General features: G+C 47.0%; 1 protein-coding gene across 1 annotated transcript; it reads right to left on the reverse strand.

Moving 5' to 3' along the window:
- Positions 1-6,933: 6,933 nt before the first annotated feature.
- On the reverse strand, positions 6,934-16,951 carry Otx2 (orthodenticle homeobox 2). The gene is made up of 4 exons (XM_021181973.2): positions 16,623-16,951; positions 11,888-12,103; positions 10,737-10,888; positions 6,934-8,697 (listed from the first exon to the last, which is right to left on the reverse strand). The coding sequence occupies exons 2-4, from the start codon at positions 11,982-11,984 to the stop codon at positions 8,077-8,079; spliced, it is 870 nt and encodes a 289-aa protein (XP_021037632.1). The 5' UTR covers positions 11,985-12,103; positions 16,623-16,951; the 3' UTR covers positions 6,934-8,076.
- Positions 16,952-18,344: the final 1,393 nt, after the last annotated feature.

The raw sequence follows: 18,344 nt of genomic DNA on the forward strand, positions 1-18,344 counted from the left end.
GTGCCTGGCTTAGGTGCCCATTTTAAATGTTCAGAAATCAGTTAGTGGTTTAACCAACTCAAACTGTAAGAGACTGCAGATGTGAATGCCCAGTTATGCCAAGTCTCCTGCTGTTCCTCGGTCTCTGAGTCAGAGGAACTATGTTGAGACTAAATAAAATAATAAGTCCATACATTTCTTTAAAAATGAGTAACCAATAGATGAGTGCTTCTGAGCCTTCTAAAGCTTCTAGTGGTCAGCTTACACTAGAATTCAAAATTAAACCAATTTTATGAACCTGAAGGGCTGAACAATACATTTCAATTATAGACTTGAGTTAACTTAAATTTTTTTCGTAGCTTTCTCTTCCCAAAGACTATCTAATTTCATTAATTTAGGCCTCCTCTTTCTCTCTCCCCCTCCTCCTCCTCAAGGAGGTATACTCCTCCTGGCAGTCCTGGGATTTGAATCTCAGACTTTATGGATACAAGACAAATGTTCTACCACAGAGTTGTAGCTTCAGATGAAATATGTTGTTATAAACACACATACACAACACACATTACATGGTTCCCCAGATAGCTGCCTCTCCTATTAAATTTTTCCTAACACATTTTATTGGAACTCTTGAACCAAAAAGAACTCAAAGTTGACCAAATGTACTTGCTTTACTAGTGGGGAAGAAATGAGCCTGGATGTGCTCCAGTTGTTTAAACACTAACTCAAAATTTGTTTTAGGCCAATTCGTTAAAGCAGCGGTCTAAATGGGCCCTGGCACAGCTTATCAGATAGCTCCATACACCAGCTGCTAAGCCTTCCTAGTTGGAACCGGAAACCACCGCCAGGCGCCCTTAGACCCTGGGTGCTGGCATGGAAGACTTCCGTCAGGACTGGGGACAGCATTGACTGTGGTCCCCAGCCCTGGAGCACTCTGTCTCAGGATGAAGGCCCAGCGCAGGTCTGAGCACAGAAGCCAAATCCAGCTCTGTCCCTGCATCTGCTCACCGCAGGGAGCCGAGGGAGGAAGCCTGGCTTTCTTAGCCACCAGCTTGGGGTTGTCTTGTGATGTGCGAAGGGCCCGACGCCCACGTGGGCAAGATGAGTGGGAGATCCCTGCCTCACCCCGAGGCCACAGCCCTCTGATCTTTCCTATCCTTGGCTCTCCCGGGCTCCCCTCGAAGGGTGGCATCTCCTGACTCTGAGTCCTGAACTTCTGCTCCGCGAGGTCAGCGCGACTGTCCGCCCTACAGGGAAGCTGGCGGCTGGACCACGTGCAGCAGCCAGCCGGGCTTAGGTCATCAGAGAAGTTTCGAGCCCCCCCCCCCGCCCTTTTTTTCCCCCTCGGGTTGGAAGAGTTAAAATTTCAGCGGTCCCATGCAATTGGCCAGAGAGCTGTCTCTCAGCCACTAGAGTAATTGTCTCCTTCCCCAGATCAGGTCATTATTAGGGCAGCGGCTTGCGAGAAGGGGATGCCCCCAGGACCCTGCAAGTGTGCAGTTTGCAACCAGAGACCTCCTATGGCTTTCTGCTCCTTTTCCAGCGCTTGCTTCTTGAGTGAAAGGTGGGAGTAGAGAAAGGGAACGCGGTGCTTTTGCCAAGCAGACCGCAACCATGGAACCCAATCCTTCTGAGCTTCTTCCAGCAGAGCTTTGGTGCTGTCAGCATTGCGCAGAGGAGCCCCCACCGCCCCATGGAGAGCCCTTGGAGGAGTGAGGGGTCATTTGGGGATTGGGTTTTAAACTAGCCCAAGGATGTCGGTGTCTAGCCTGACATCCCCTGCCCAAGATCCTCCCCTCCACCCCACCACCTGCAAGGGCCTCGAACTTCCAGAGCTCCCTTAAGATCAAGGAAAGAGTGCTGGCTTTGGCAGCACACAAGCTAAATGGAAACTATTCAGAGAAGACTGGCGTGCCCCACGTAGGATAATGCGCAAATCCATGAAGTGTTTAAAAAAACAAAAACACACGAAGTAAAAACAACAACAAAACAACACACACACACATACACACACACACACATACACACACACAAAAACAGGGAAAAGAGGGACAGTGGGCCCACAACCTGCCTCCTTACATCTGAAGGTGACCTTGTCCCCACAGTAAGGTTTTTCTCTTCCTCTTTCCAGAACTATACTCGGTTGTTCAGAGGTTAAATGATGAACATAAGTCTCAGGCTTTGCTGGGAACAATGCCTTTTCTTAAGAGCACCACAAGTTTGGGGAAAAAAAAAAGATTTAGCTGTAAGCTGATAATCGAGTAGTTGTGGTCAGACGCCCATTCCCCAACCTCACTATTCAGAGTCCATGTTATCACATAACGTCCATTAGGCACCAGTAATCCTCTAGCAACACATTTTACAGACATTTGAATGTTAAGGAGATTGTTATTAATGGTCCATGACCCTAAAATATAACTATTGGTTCTAGAAACATTTTAACTCCAAGTTTTGATCGTCTGCTTGTAGTCGAAGGCTTCTGGAGACTGAGGTGGTGAGACTGGGACAGGGCCTGAAGGAGAATATTCACAGGTCGTCTCTAAGGACCCACCCTCCGGCCTTAATCTAAGCAAGTGGGTACAAATGGGAGCAGGCAATACGTCCCAAGAAATATTTGTTGGTCCCTTCATGAGCAGGCCAAGGTGGGTAAGGAAAATAACCAGAGACCAAATGGCTGCTGGACATGGGCATCTTGTTTTTAAGGAAGTCTCCAAGCTGGAAATGGCCCTCGGGGATATGAAGTCCACTAAGGAATCCTCTATATGAAAAACCCTTTCCGGTCCTTGCAAATGGACAAGTTAAGGCTGACACTAGGGACAGGGTGACGGGGGATTCCATCTGATTCAGGAACATTCTTTTCCTCTTGGAGCCAACATAGGTCAATTCAGTCAGACCTTATGATTATGTTTGCAATGGGATTCTTGTTTTTATTCGGCGAGTATATTTGTTTTCTTCAAAATATTGTTTCCAGCTAAGAAGTGGAGGTGATGGGGGAGGAGGTTAAGGACTGAAAGTCTTGGACCTCATGCTGTTTGACTTTCCCTCTAGGAGAAAAACAGATTTTGAAGTTACCCTTCCCCGAAGAGGGTCTGGCTGCCCAGGCACCCACAGTCGTCTTTGACTAAATGGATTGGACCTGGTAGGGCTCCTTTATTTGAACTGTTTATTGTTTGTTTGCAATCAACAGCGGGTTGGTTTTTAAACGTGGTGCTGGCGGGAGGGGAAGTCTGACCGATTCTCTTTAGCATTTGGGAGGGACCTCCTTTCGGTTGCAGGTCTGTGGCTTGGTAGAGGACCTTTCAAATGCATTACCTACTTCCTCCCCTCCAGCCACTTCCTGGGTACACAAGTTTCTTGCTTCCGTTGCCTTCCAAATGCTTCCATAGAAAAAAAAACTACCCTTTCCAAATAATATACACATATACATCCTGCTTGAATGGAGTAATAAAACAATTTTTACAAACACCAGTTCAAGTCACATGGCTATTATAAGCAGTTGGAAAGACGCTCCAAGCAGTTCCACACAATGTGTCTCAATACACGGGTGTACTACAGTTTCACATGTAATGTGAAGTGTGTTTGAGACAAATCCTATAATCTGTGCAGTTGCACAACCAAGCCCTCCAAAATATCCGGGTAGCTTTCGTTAGGGGTCTTGCTCTCCCCATTGGAGGAGTAGACAGTCTTCGGTCTTTTATGCCCCATCAATCCAAGGGCGGCGGCAATGGAGTTTCTGGGAGAATGAGGTTTATCAGAGGAACCTGCGCTGACAGGGTGAGGGAGGATTAGGAAAGACAAGCAGAGGTGCTTAGAGCTCTGGACGCAGACTTAAGTATGCAGATGCTGCGATAAGAACGTACAAAGGAAGGGTAGCTATTCTTCCTGATGGTTTCAAATATAAAAATTTAAAAAATAAATAAAATCTAGGCACAAGTCAAGGACCAATCGTTAAGCACTTTCCCATCCTGTTTTCTGTTTCTATTTGTATGGGATGCGGCGGTTACCTGCCTGGCTTCTTTGTGTACGACTTTTGCATGATTAAAACACACCTCTGAAGGCTATAGGCACCACTTAACATTGACAGATGTGGTTTTGGGTTACAGCTTTGTCTATAACAATAGGGAGTTTCTCACCGGACGTGCGACGTCGGGTTCGAACTTGTATTGTGGCTTTGGCCTGGCTGGTGGCTTCTGATTAAATGGAGACCTGCACTTGTGTGAGGCCTCTGCACTGCAGGTAGCTAGAACCGGACGTTTTGGCAACCTGGCGCTACCTAAGACACCGAAAGGAGCCGCGCCTCCATCCCAGAACTTGCTTCTGACCCTCTGGGCTGCCGCTTCGAACCCCAACCCAAAACCAGCTCACAGGGAAACGTTATACAGAGGAGTGTGAGTAAGGGGATGGACGAGGCTGAGATTTCTCAATGAATTTTCTCAAGCTTCAGAGTCAGTACCCAGTTCCTAGCAAAGGGCGGAGCTCGGTGTATTCACTGTGTAAGCACCTGGCTGTCCTTGAAAGTCCCCAAGGGCAAACCCAGCTGGGCGCCCCAGGAACCAGCAGGCTGTGTGACCGGCTTCCTCCAGGCTTCCGGGAGCAGCTGTCCCCTCCCCAACCTCCTGCAGCGCACACCCCACAACCCCAACCTCCCAAACCCAGCAAAGCCAGTCAGTTGTCCCGAGTCTCCTCCAAGTCGGCTTTCTCAAATTTTACTAGACTGACGCCGTTCTCCTGCCTCTGGTCGGTGCGGAGCAGGACGTTTATTTCCCAACTCGCTTTCCAAACCCAGAAATTGATTTAACACCTGAACTCCACTGGGTCTGAAAAGTCCCAAGGACACACACACTCCAGCCTTTTCCGGTCGAGCTTGGTGGCTGCAGGCGTGACAATGACTCCTCGCGCTTTCCAAGTCCGGGCTTAAGGGACCCCGAGACTAGGCCAGGGACTTTATCTCCGCCCGGCAGAGATGTGTGGCCCAGAAGCCGGCGTCTGCAGCCTTCACCCAACCCCTCCGGATTTGCAGGCACGGCTAGGATGCTTTTCTTAAGAAACTACATATTTAGGAAAGAAGAGGGTCTCTGCAGCCTCCCTGGGGCTGCCTCAACCAACAACGGGTACCAGGTTGTTTCTCTAAGTCACGCCCCGCTTCGGCAGCTGTTCTTTCCGGATTTCCGAGTGGAGGGGTGGGTGGGTTCAGACACAGAAGAGGTGAGATCAGAAGGAACAAGGAGCAGAGGAGAGTGACCATTTTCTAAACGTGGAAGTCCTGAAAGTTGTAATTTTATTGGCTTGGTTGAATTTCTCTTCTTTGTCTATGACCGGAACACTCCAAAGGTGAAATCCAAAGAGCCAGGCATCAGAAAGCCAGTCCCCGTGCCCCATCTCTTCCCCCCCCCTGCCCCCCGCCCCCGTGATTCTGTTGCTACCTTGCTTCTGGTTACGCAGCTCCCAGACTCATTTGGAGCCGAGTCATTTCAGTACGAAGTATCAAGCAGAATGGGACTTACTAACTTGATTAAACCAAGTCTTGACTAGGAGTGGTCATCAGAAATCTGGCTGTCTTTAAGCCAACGCTAGCTTCCCACCCCCTCCCCTTTGCCTTTGATCGTGGGAAATCCTTTCTACTCTGCGCACCCATTCAAAGCGATTAACTGTGTGGTCTCAGTTAAACGAAGTTGTGGAGCAAAAAATGACGGGGAAAAAATGGTTTTAGTGACTTCCTCTAACTTCGTTTACAGACCCAGCAGAAACCAAGTCATGTGCTGAATAGTCCTAAGTTTGCCAAATATTCTTGCTTTTAGGATACTCTCCCTTTCCTTGCTAAAGTTTCCTGAAAAGCAAAGGCAATGTAAGAAATTGGTTATTCGGGAGGTGCTTTTACTATTGAACCAAACCAAACCAAAGACAACAAAAAACAAAACAAAAACCCTTGCTCAAGGAATACCTAAAACCTCTGGGGCTGCAATGTCACTCCAGGGAAGAGTACAGAAGTGATGAAGTGATCTCCACGTCCAGGATGATCTAGCCATCGAACTTGGTAGTTGTATAGTTTTATTCAGTGGTAAAACAATTTTACTCATTAGGCCAAGATTAGATGGGATTCAAAAACCACAGCCAGGGATGGAAAATGAAATGACCAGAAAACAAAGTGGTTTTAACTGCTAACCTTCATTTACAGGGTTACAATCAAAGAGCTTTGAATTTTGGTCAAATTTAAGAACACAAGACGTTTAAGGTGAAATTAAGTAATTCTTACTGGAGGAGCACCATGGACCATTGGCCACGTCCTTTCTAGTAAACTCCTACAGCCAAAAAGGGACTCTCCCCCTCCCCTCTCCCCAGCACACACACACACACACACACACACACACACACACACACACACACACCCCACAAGGCACTGACGGTGGGTGCCTTATGTTTGACTACTGAAATTACAGGTTTTTAAAGTTTTCTGAAACTCTTGTTCAGAAATTACTCTGCCTGGATTCCATCCAGAACCTGGTCACACTCCCTCCTTTATCTCTGCCTTTTTTTTTTTTTTTTTGAAGTAAAGAAAAATGAAAACAAATGCCCTTAGAGAACTGAAACAAGAATACTCGACAATCTTATTTTCTGAAATATTCCAGTCCACCCCCACCCTCACGCCCCTCAAAAACAAAAAAACAAAACCAAACACACACACAGACACAAACCAAAACACTGATCCATCAAAAAACCATACTGACAAAGTGCCTAGCAATTCAATTCAAGTTTGTAGCAAGGGAGGGAAAGATGTTAAAGGCTGGCCGGGAGGAGCAACTTCCACTGTGAAGCAATCCTGAGGGAAGTCACAGAAGTTTATAAATCACTTTCATTCACATCTGGTTCATTCACAGATCAGCAAGAGAAAACGGGAAAAAAAAAAGAAAAAAAAAACCAAACAAACAAACAAACAAAAAAAAAATGGAAGGCATGGAATGACTGATTTCTTCTCTGCCTTACAATAAACATGGTGGAAATAACTGCGTAGCTGAGCACGGGGCTTTTCCTTCATTAAGCAATAGTAGAAAATTAAACTAGACCCAAGGTTGTGCTAGAACCATTTTAATATAATTATACATATCTGCCAAATCCAGGAAGGGTTTATGCATATATAACTTCCAGTTAACATCTGCAAGCATAATGACAATGATCTCAGTTTAAAATTCATCAGGGTCAGAGCAATTGACCAATGTCTTTTTTTTTTCTTTTTTTTTTTATACTGCCAGGCTTACCAACATTAAATTACGGGTGAATTAGGGTCCTTCTGCTTCTTCTCGATCCTTGTCCAGAGACAGCAGGGCAGCTCACCTCCAGCCCAAGGTAATCTTTCTAGATCAGTATCCAGTTGCTCTGAATTTTGCTTATAATTATAACCTATTTAATCACAGAAGAACCCCTGCAGAGGTGGAGTTCAAGGTTGCATACAATAACAGGAGATCACAGTTTTGAAGTCTAGCACAGATTAAAAACCACAGATGTACCATTTATATAAGACACACACTGATTGTCTCTTAAACTACATATTGACTCCGGATGAGCGGCATCTTTTTTTTTTTTTTAAATAAAGTAGTGCATCTAGGACAATCAGTCGCACAATCCACACAGCCCTGAAAAGTTTTTCAGTGCCAACTACCTGTTGGTCATGAAACGTGAATGAGCCTGGGACATTGTCCATTCCTAAGATTCAACCAAAAATTGGCTAAAACACCGGATCACCTCTGCTTTGAAGGCCATGACCTTCCCTCCCTTCCCTCACAACTCAGTTTTGTTTGATTTTTGTTTTGAGTGGTATTTGGTTGCATGTTGCTAGAATATATTTGATCAATCATTTGCAAATCAGGAAACCAATGATCTAGAACTATAACAGAATCTTAAGTAGATTGGTTTGTCCATTTCAGGTTGCTGGTTGATGGACCCTTCTAAGGCCCCTTCCTTTTTCCTTCTATGCCTCTCGGTAACTTTGATCAGGAGTCTGAGAGCATCATTCCATCTAACTCTTTTAACCAATGCCTGGCTAAAACTGGAATGTCCAGCCCAGCATATTTAAAAATCACCCACAAAAATAGCTTCTACAGGTCTTCACAAAACCTGGAATTTCCATGAGGATGTCTGATCTTTATAATCCAAGCAGTCAGCATTGAAGTTAAGCTTCCAAGAGGCAGTTTGGTCCTTATAATCCAAGCAATCAGTGGTTGAGTTAAAACCCAAGCTTGAAGCTCCATATCCCTGGGTGGAAAGAGAAGCTGGGGACTGATTGAGATGGCTGGTAACAGCATTGGTACCCATGGGACTGAGTGTGGCCCCTGGTCCAGGAAGCTGGTGATGCATAGGGGTCAAATAAGATCCACAGTCCATGCCCCCAAAGTAGGAAGTTGAGCCAGCATAGCCTTGACTATAACCTGAAGCCTGAGTATAGGTCATGGGATAGGACCTCTGCATGCAGGAGGAGGAAGTGGACAAGGGGTCAGACAGTGGGGAGATGGATGCTGGACTCCAGATAGACACTGGGGCACTGCTGCTGGCAATGGTTGGGACTGAGGTACTAGAGGGGGGAGTGAACTGGCCACTGGTTCCACTCTCTGAACTCACTTCCCGAGCTGGAGAGCTCTTCTTCTTGGCAGGCCTCACTTTGTTCTGACCACCATTCTGTTGCTGCTGCTGCTGTTGGCGGCACTTAGCTCTTCGATTCTTAAACCATACCTTGAAAGGGAAAGAAACTTCTTTAACATGGACACAACTCCAGAGTCATCCCAGATCACATGGCTAAACAATCAGACAATTTCCTTTGCTGCTTAGAGACTGCTCATAAAACCCTCTCACCTCTATTTCTCCTGTTGTGGGAAAGAAAGTCCACCTTATGCGTAGTTCATAGCAAGAAAATGTAAGGTAATCACTCTTAATTGTAAGCTAGAAATTCTCCACTTTGCTTTCTATTTCGTTTCCTCTACACACACACACACACACACACACACACACACACACACACACAGAGGAGGGCGGAGGGAGAGGGAGAAAGAGAGAGAAGAGAACTCACTGTATTTTGGGATGACTATGCCTATGTCTTTTAGAAGGAAGTATTCTGTTGTTGCATGCCACCCAGAGCAGACTGAGTTCAAACAGTTTACGTTGCACTGTCCAGGAAGCAATAGCTAATATGGAGGCTGGTTCCACGACCTAACATTTTGTCTCTCCTAGACTCATAAAAGAAATCCCCAAGAAGACATGTTCCTGTGGAGAGGAGATCTGAGCCAGTGTCTGCTGAAAGCCCCTTTGTAGTGAATGAACTGACTTGTATGACTTCTGCTTTGAGCTCAAAGACAGACCTCAATATCTGTCTTCAAGATTCAAGTTGGTGCCTTCAGATTCACGCACAACGTACTCTGTTCTCTACATCAATTCACTGATTCAAACTCAGCCTGCCAATCTGAAAATTCTCTTTAGCAGCAGCCTTGTGCATCCTCTGCCATGTAGGAGCTTATGATAGGAACTGAGATCTGACCTAGCTATAGGTCCTGCCTCTTCATAGCTCTGGCTGTCCTGGAACTTTGTAGATAAGGCTAGCCTAGAACTCCAATATCCACCTGCCTCTGCCTTCCTAGTGCTAAGGTGAAAACCCACCGCACTCTGCCATTGGCTACAGGTCCTTGATTACTCTGTTGAAGGAGTTTTTCCAGTTTGAGTCTTACAAGTATGGCAACAGTAGTCCCCTCCTCCCACCAGGGCCCGTCTCAGTAGCAGTAAATATCCGGAGCCAGTTTATTTCTAGTGAAGGCTTTGGGTCAAGACTTACAAGTACTAAATTTTTTTTCCAAGCCACTTTGAAAAATCCTGTTTTCTGCTTTGTAGTTCACACTGATGTCTGGCACCTTCAAAACCATATCGTACCCAAAGGAAGGGTGTCATGTGTGGGCGTGTCAGGGGAGGGGATGGGAGGAATGAGGGGCCAAGTACCAAAGAGTTCCATATAGGGCTTGCTCTCCAGTCGAGAGGTAGACTTTCTCCCTTTCAGAATCAACTATGGGGATAATTAGAATAAGGAATGAGAGTATCTGCACTGATACTGTGAGTAGTCTGTTAAGTGGCAGAGCTAGAAAACTGAGTTCTGTCCTCCAGAAGTCACCTCCACAAACAGACACACACACATACACACACACACTTTTTTTTTTAAATTTTGTCAACTTATTTGCTAAAATCACCTTTTCTGATTCTGTCACCAAATTAGGTATGGCCTTGATAAAGTCATCTGCTTTGTTTCTTCATGTGTGTGTGTGTGTGTGTGTGTGTGTGTGTGTGTATGTGTGTGTGTATATGTGTGTGTGTGTATGTGTGTGTATGTGTGTGTGTGTGTGTGTGTGTGTGTGTTTTAAATTTGGACTGTCCAGGAACTAAGCTCCACGCCCCTGCTCCCCCAACACAAAAGTCCATAAAAAGAATTGCCACACATGACTACCTTTGAAATCTGCCCTATGTCTCATCTCCAACTGTAGGGACTCTTGCGACCTACAGTTCTAAGACTTTCTCATTGCAGCTGAAGTGCTGCTTCCAGCCTTGGAAACTGGGCTAAAAGACCCTGGTTCATAAGGAGGAACAGGAGGAACAGGAATCGAAAGGGAAGTAAAAATAAAAAAGTCCCCTGGCTCCTGAGGGTTTAGAATTTCAAGCCCTTCTTTGGTCTGGGACAAGGCCCCATTGGGTCATCAGTATAAACCAAGGTTGAAGAGTGTCTACATTTGCCCTACCTGCACCCTGGACTCTGGCAAGTTGATTTTCAGTGCCACCTCTTCCCTCATGAAGATGTCTGGGTACCGGGTCTTGGCAAACAGAGCTTCCAGAACGTCGAGCTGTGCCCTAGTAAATGTCGTCCTCTCCCTTCGCTGTTTCCGGGGGGTGGCTGCAGGACAAGAAGCCCAGGGCCCTTTAGGGTGGGGGAGCAGTTTCTCAGTCACAGGGCTTTTGCCTCGGTCCTCAGACTCCCCGACCTCCCTCCTCTCACCGCGTTACCCAGTATCCCCACCCCTTCCAGAGCCTCACAGGACACACGACCTCCCAGTGTAATGCGGTCCCCTCCACCCACCCCACCCACCCCCGGACGCCAGCTACAAATTGCTGGAAGAACTAACAAAATAAAAGAAGGAGCCACAATCCCCAGCCCCACGCCCAATTCTGGAAATGAACAAGCAAATAACAACCGCCAGATCACACATCACCAGAAAAGGCTGACTAGTAAAGTTAAAGGCTCTACGAGGACCAAAGGTTCAGAATGACGCAGCGAACGCGGAGCCAGTTCCCACGGTATTTTAACACCACAGGGACCTTTGTTCTTTTATCTTTAAAATGGGGCATAGTTCATACTTTTATGAGTTTTTGGATGGGGGGGGGAGGGAGGAATCTGACTAGAAAAGAAAATTGTCTGGCACCTGGAGGGAAGCCACACCTCTAAGGATTAAAGGGACAGGGCATCGACGTACCGGAAACCCCTGGAAGCCCCTGGCCAGGGAAAACTGGAAGGGACAGTAGGGGAGAGAATCCGGTTGCTCCCAGAGAAGTAATAGCTAGGAACTGGACGTGGAAACGTACGCAAGAGCGTGCTCAAGTGACAAGGTCAACAACCTTCCACGACCTAGCCCAATGAATGTCGCCAAGCCACTCGAGTTAAGAATGAAGCAGCGTGATTCTCTGTTACTTCTGCAGACCCCAGATTCGCCTCTTCCCAGCCTCTTGTTCCCTCTTGGGTCAGTAAATGCTCTGTGGCACTCGGCAGTTTGGTAGCAAGGAAAATACATCGGGAACCCCGCCTTGAGCTTGAGTGAGGACAGCGCGCGCTCCAACCTCGGAGCTCCAGAGGGGCGGGCGTGGGGAAGGGCGTCTAGAAGGCCGCGGACTCACTTACCGGGGTAGCCCACGGAGGGATGCAGCAAGTCCATACCCGAAGTGGTCAGACTCAGCCCATTGACTGCGTAAGGCGGTTGCTTTAGATAAGACATCATGCTAAGGTTGTTTGGAGGCGCAAAGTCGGCCCAAATTGGGGGGACCCAGCCGGACGGTCTCGATTCGCCTGGAGTGGACAGGGTCAGGGTCCTTGGTGGGTGGATTTGGAGTGACGGAACTAAGGGCAAAGCAAACAAACAAACAAACAGAAATGCTGGTTTACTGCTTCCGAGGGAGCAGCTTCCTCCACGTTCCAGCACTAACTAAAAAGAACCCGGGAGACGCTGGGCACAGGCTTTTAAAGGAGTTGCAGATGCGTCCCCCACCCCCGCTGTCTCCCCACCCCCCCAGCAGCTCCAAAACTAGAGGGGATGGAGTGAGACCAGATAAACCTGTCTTCCCCACCCCCACCCTAAACTTAAAAAAAGAAAGAAAGAAAGAAAACCGACCCGAGGAAAGCAATTACAATCTGCCTTCCCCAAGAACAAAACCCCACGCCTCCAAATGCACGCTCTACATTCCTAACCCAACATTTGCATAGGACTCATTGGCTGGCACTAGCTAATTGTCTCAAACAAAACTTGATTGGGGCCATTTGCAGAGACAAAGAACTCTTTGGCTAAATAAATAATGCTGATAACAAAGCCCATTGGTGAGAAACAAAGAAACAATTCAAGAAATCTACCTCTTCCCAGACTGTTGCCTTTCCCTGGCAGAGGTTTTAATTATCTTAGCTGATTTTTTTAAAAAAATTATTATTACCACTTTCAACTGCTGTGAACCTAAAATGTAAACGCATTCAACATTTAAAACACCAACTTGCTGAACAACAAACTTGTGAAAACTGCCCAATCACTATTATCCCACATTTGAAGTCATTTCCAGTAATCATTTTCACCTAATTAGTAGTCTGGATAATTAGATTTCGAAGTAAGTAACAGATTTATTAGGGTTTTGGAGGAGTTTGATTATATGTGTCTAAAGAACTATAGCTAAACAAACAACTATTTAACTTTTAAGCGACAGCCATCAAATATTTAATTTAAACATACTGAGAGAGAGAGAGAGAGAGAGAGAGAGAGAGAGAGAGAGAGAGAGAGAGAGAAGTCTTTTCTTCAAGACTAGCACAGGGCTTGCCAGAAATGCTCAAGTTAGAATCCTAACTGAAGTAAAGTCAGATAAACTGCTGCCCCCACATTTTGCAAGTCCAGAGGGGTGCATTCCTACAGCAAGCCGCTTCCATGTTTTTGATGTCAGGAGGCTACAGATCCAGCGGGAAGCACATTTTCTTGGATTTTGGATTGGGGGGAGAGGGGGCTGCAACGGGAGCCGCCTTTCCCATATATTTAGGTTTGAAGTCGAAAAACATCTAAAGCAATGGAACTAACTGCACTTCTCTCTGCTTTTCAAATTTCCTACAATTTTGTAAGAAAAGGAGCTGGGTGGGGGGAGAAAAAGAAAAGTCATCTGTGTTCCTTTGCTGAGCCTCCCCCTCTCCATCGATGTTAATACAGGCAGGCAATGTGTGTAAGGCTGGCTTTTATTTTCCAAATATAAGGCATTTAAACCTCTCTCTCTCTCTCTCTCTCTCTCTCTCTCTCTCTCTGCTTTGAAACTTTGACACTCTGAGAAACTTCCTCAAAATGGCGGATACAAGACTGAGTTCTCTGTCACTTCATAGAGAAAGTTCATTAATGAAAAAATTAAGACCTTAGGTTTTCATATTTACCTTGCTTAAGAGACAAAGGCAAAAGCTTCACAAACAAAACTCAACAGCTGTGATTTCTTCCCGATTTACATTCAGAACACAAGCCTTATTTCCCCACCCTAAAATGTGATTTTTATAAATGTCCTTCTAAGAGAACTGGATTGTTAACGAGTGAAACTAGTTACTTTTGCGAAGAACACTTTATATTCTGTGTTCCTCCTTCCAAGATCTAGCTATTTGTGACTATGAACGGAAGATTCTTTTAAAAACCCAGTCGTTCCTTATTTAAATACCTTCTAAAGAGGAATTCTTTGAAAATACCCTCTTATTCCCTTGGTCAGTTCTGACCTGTTATATATGATGTTAAGATGGGCACATATTTATTTACTAGTCTAGCTCTCACCCAATTAGATCGCCTAAACAGATCATTCGATAAAAGCGGCGTGTTCCAGGATAAAAAGCAGTAACAGAAAGTTCGGGGCGAGGTCCTTCTTGGAGAGTCAAAACGGCTCAAAATGTCAGGGAAAACTATTTTCACTTTTCTTCCTGGAGATGTGGGCGGAAAAAACAAAACAGGAAAGCCAAAACCCAAACAACGGTCACTTCTCCAGAGCGAGCTTAGATAATAAACACGGCTAGATAATAAAGAAGGCTGCGGGGCCCTTCCACCTAACTTTCACCGCCTGCTAAGGATTCCATTCTAGCTTCCTCTCCACGCACAGTGCAAAGGGGAGTGGGGGTGGGGACTCCTTCTAAGACACAAGAGTTAAGGTGACCGCTCTCCAGGAGAGATGGCTTCCGAGAGCTCATACCTAGGAGCAAATAGCGGTAGCGCGGCGAGTCCCCTACTGCCCTCTCCTCCAAGAGCAGGCGACTGGGTCCGGCGTCCCTGCCCTGCAGTCCGGCAGATCAGCAGCTCTGATGCCCAAGCCCCCTCTCCACTGCCTGCACCGGCCTGCACAGCCTTATATCTAACGGTCAATTCGTGCAATCTGTCGCTTCCCCCTCCAAACCGCCCCCCCTCCTGGTGGTTTTTTTTTTTTCCTTCTTCCAAGAAGCCCATCTACCAGTTGCTGTGTCCTCGCTCAATAATAATTACCTCGTCCGAGAATTAATTATAATAAATGTTTTCTTGATAAACTAACGAGATAATCCGAGGGGCACACGTCCCTTAATTACAGGCCGTCGTGCTCAGCTCTGCTTCTCGTCCTGGCTGATTAATTTTCTGCATGATAGAAAGGAAACAAAACTTCGCTGACTGGCGACTCGGCCTGAGGCAGGGGAGAGGACCGAGAGCCGGAGGGAAGGAAGAAGGAGGTACGCGGGCATTTGGAAAACAGCCGGCGCCAGGCCCGCCAACTCGAGTGAAAGTTTCTGGCCTCGGGGAATCAACATCACCACCCGCAAGGGAGGGAGAAAGAAATGTGCCAAAGGGTTGCTCTTGACTATTAATTATAGTTCGAAGAAGCCCCGGTGTTCTGTCTGGAAGGAGAGGCCTGGGTGTCTACCTTTCTCTGGGGGAGGAGTTTGCCGCTCAACTCCACTCTAGTGCTAATAACTTTCGGTGGCCGGAAAAAGTCCCGAGGTGAACAGACGAAATCCTGACCCTCCAAGCTCTGGAATGGAGGGCACAGTTTCCAAGGAAGATCAACTCCTCTCGGTCCCCACCCCAAGTGGTCCACGCGGCTGGGCCTTCTTTCTCTCTCCATACACCCTTCTCCCTCCAAAAGACCAAATCGGTTCGGGGCTCTAAGGTTTTCAGATTTTCCAGCGAAATCGGACACTGGCTTTCAATAGTCCCTTGAACGCATCAACACCGCCACTTCTTCGGAGTTTGCCGCGCGAACCGTCGCCCAGGCCAGGTGTCAGCGGGGACCTTCTAATAGTTCGTTTTGGGGGCAGGCCGAGAGCAGGGGCTGGGCCTCGGCGAGCCCCTCCGTATAAGGTCAGCCTTGACCTACGACACTTCATTGTCCCCAAGCCAGAAAAGGCAGTACAGAAGTGCTTAACCGGCCACGATGCTACCCCAGACACATAACACTAAGGACTCGAAGTCCTTCCTAGGGAGGGACTCCGGGGTCTCTGACATCCAGGCGCCCACCCTCACGTCTGGCTGTCCCAGTTGCACGCTGAGGCGCGCGTGCCCTGAACCACACTAGCCACAGTCGCCTTTAAAACCTGTCCAACTAGCGGCCTCGGCCTGGCGATCTGGTCCAGAAGCCCCGACTTTCAGTGTGCAGTGCTGGGGCTTGGGGGAGCCGCACCCCTAGGGATGGAGAGGAGGAGAGTTGTAAAAGATTCGAGAGCCCTAGAGGCTTTGAGAAGAAGCGGAGAGCAGAGGGGCACTAAGCTTGGGGAGAGAGGACGAGAAACAGGAGCTCAGGCGGCGCGGGAGTAACAAGACGCCAGCGCTGTCGCCTCCTCGGTTATCCGCTCGGATTTCGGCTTTCGTTGCAAAACGAGGAGTCTAGAGGCAGCCCGAGGCCCCCGCCGATAATGGAGGAGCCGGCCTTCGGGAGCTCCGGCTTTCGGAAGCGTCCACCTTATTATCTTTGTTTTAATTTACCAACCTAGGTACATTACACAAGCATTATTTTGTCATGGATTCTAAAAAAACGCCCTTGGAACCAAACCTAAGGACTCCAGCTCAATCTAGGGGCCAAAATGCAAAGCTCGCGAGGAGAAGCCATGAATAGCGTGGGCATAAGAACAAAACCCCTCCCCAACTCCCAGATTAGACTCCTAGGATTTCTGCGACGTTCTTCAGTAGCAGCGACCCCCAGGAGCACGCGCTCTCGCTCCCTCCCACTCCCTCCCTCTTCTACAGATCGTCAAATTTTTTCCTAATGCTCATTATTTCGTCTCAAAATTCTCATTAGAAAAATAAAATACATCACCCGCCCCCCCCGGAAGTTCCAGGTCCGCAGAGTTGCGGAGGTCACTGCGGACTGGGGGAACACAAAGATATCGCTATAGACAAGACACTTACCTTACAGCCGCATTGGACGTTAGAAAAGAAAAAAAAAATCAAATTATCCTTCAAAATTCCAAATAGCCAGCTATCCTAAAAGAAATCAAGAGCATTCAGTTAAAAACCTTGTAGTCTTCACCTTTCCATAAAAAGTCAAACATAACCAGAAAAAAAAAATTAAAAGAAAACATAAAATGAAGTGGCCAGAGTTGTAAACAGGCTTGTGTCCGTCTACGATACATACAAAGTAGAGGTGGCGACTGAGCTCCTCTAGCGATTTTTATTTTTTAGTAACAGTGGAGGCTGAGTTGGAGCTGAGGAAGGTTCCGCTCTCAGGGAGATTTGCTGAGAAAGCGCCTCTCTGGCAACTTTTTGACGCAAACTCTCCAACCAATGGCAGGGAGAGAATGATTGACACATCTAAGCCAGAGGGAAAATAATAAAAACACACAACAGGGGGAGGAAAACAGGCCGCTGCTGCACGGGGGGAAGAGCAGGCAACAAATCCAGGCCTCCGACACTACCAGAACGTTCTTTAAAACACTGGGCTACGCTTAAAATATACATTATGGACCCAAGCATGTGAACTAATTGTATAATTAAAATGATGGACAGGAAGGCCTCCCTCTTCGGTCTTTTCTTCTTCCTTTATACTCCTTCTTATCCTCCTTTTCTTTTTTGTTTTTATTTTAGAGAAAGGATATCAAACAACATAAAGCAGGAAAATATTTAAGTCAAAGCTAGGGGAAGGAGGGAGGGGGTAGTACCCGATTTTCGATTTCCAACGCTAGCAAAGAATGTGTGGGTCAGAGGCAGAACTCAAACCCAGGCACAGGCTTAAAAACAGGGCTATGTCCTCTTAAAGAGGAACAGAAGGCGCTGAGGGAAAAATGGGTGAAGATGAACGAGACTGGAACTGAGCTGTGAACATGCAGTGTAGGCAGAGAGTCACAGGGCTATGGACTGTCTGAAAACCCCAGCGTCCTCACTGGCTGTTCTCTTACCCCTTAGAATAAACCCTGGTCTCTGGAGTTCTGGCTTTCCAGGCACGGTTTTTCAGTTTGATAAGCACAGAGCAAGATACAAAAGAAAATGTGAGCTCCCAAATCTACCGCCAGGGCAGATTTCGGGCCAAGGGAGGGGGTACCTTAAATCTCTCCGGCTGAGTATGAGGTGACAAAAAGCCCCCAGTAGAAACAGTTTGTGCTTAAGAACAAACTCCTGGTGCTTCAGGCCTGGGAGTTACTAGGGATGGAGGCTCCCTAGTCAGAGGCCGAAACTCGGGAGCTGGGATGCTGCAGGGTCAACCAACTCAACTTCTTCAGGTCCAGACTGTTTTTTACAAGGATCAGAGTTTTCTAGAAGAGCAGAAATACACAGGACAGAATATTGGGGGACGGGGAGGCGGGGAGTGAGGGACAATCGCTACTGCTGGGTGTGTGAATGGCGGATAGGGTGGGGGGAAAGGATAACTTTCCCCTCACAACTCCCAATGCAGAAGGAAAAACAAAACAAAACAAAACAAAACGAAAAAACCCACCCCTCCCTCACTACCTCAGTCACCGCCACCACTGCTAGTGGGCCCAAAGAAACAGCTCGTTGCCTTTAATTTGGGGACCTATGTTAATGAAGTTGGTAATTAATTCGTCGCTTTGTTGTCGGTTCTTATACTGTATGTGTAATCAAATGTGGCCGTCCTTGGGATTTACAGCAATTAGCGAATTACGGGAGTGCGCACGA

Source organism: Mus caroli, chromosome 14 (assembly GCF_900094665.2).
Source record: "Mus caroli chromosome 14, CAROLI_EIJ_v1.1, whole genome shotgun sequence".
NCBI lineage: Eukaryota > Metazoa > Chordata > Mammalia > Rodentia > Muridae > Mus > Mus caroli.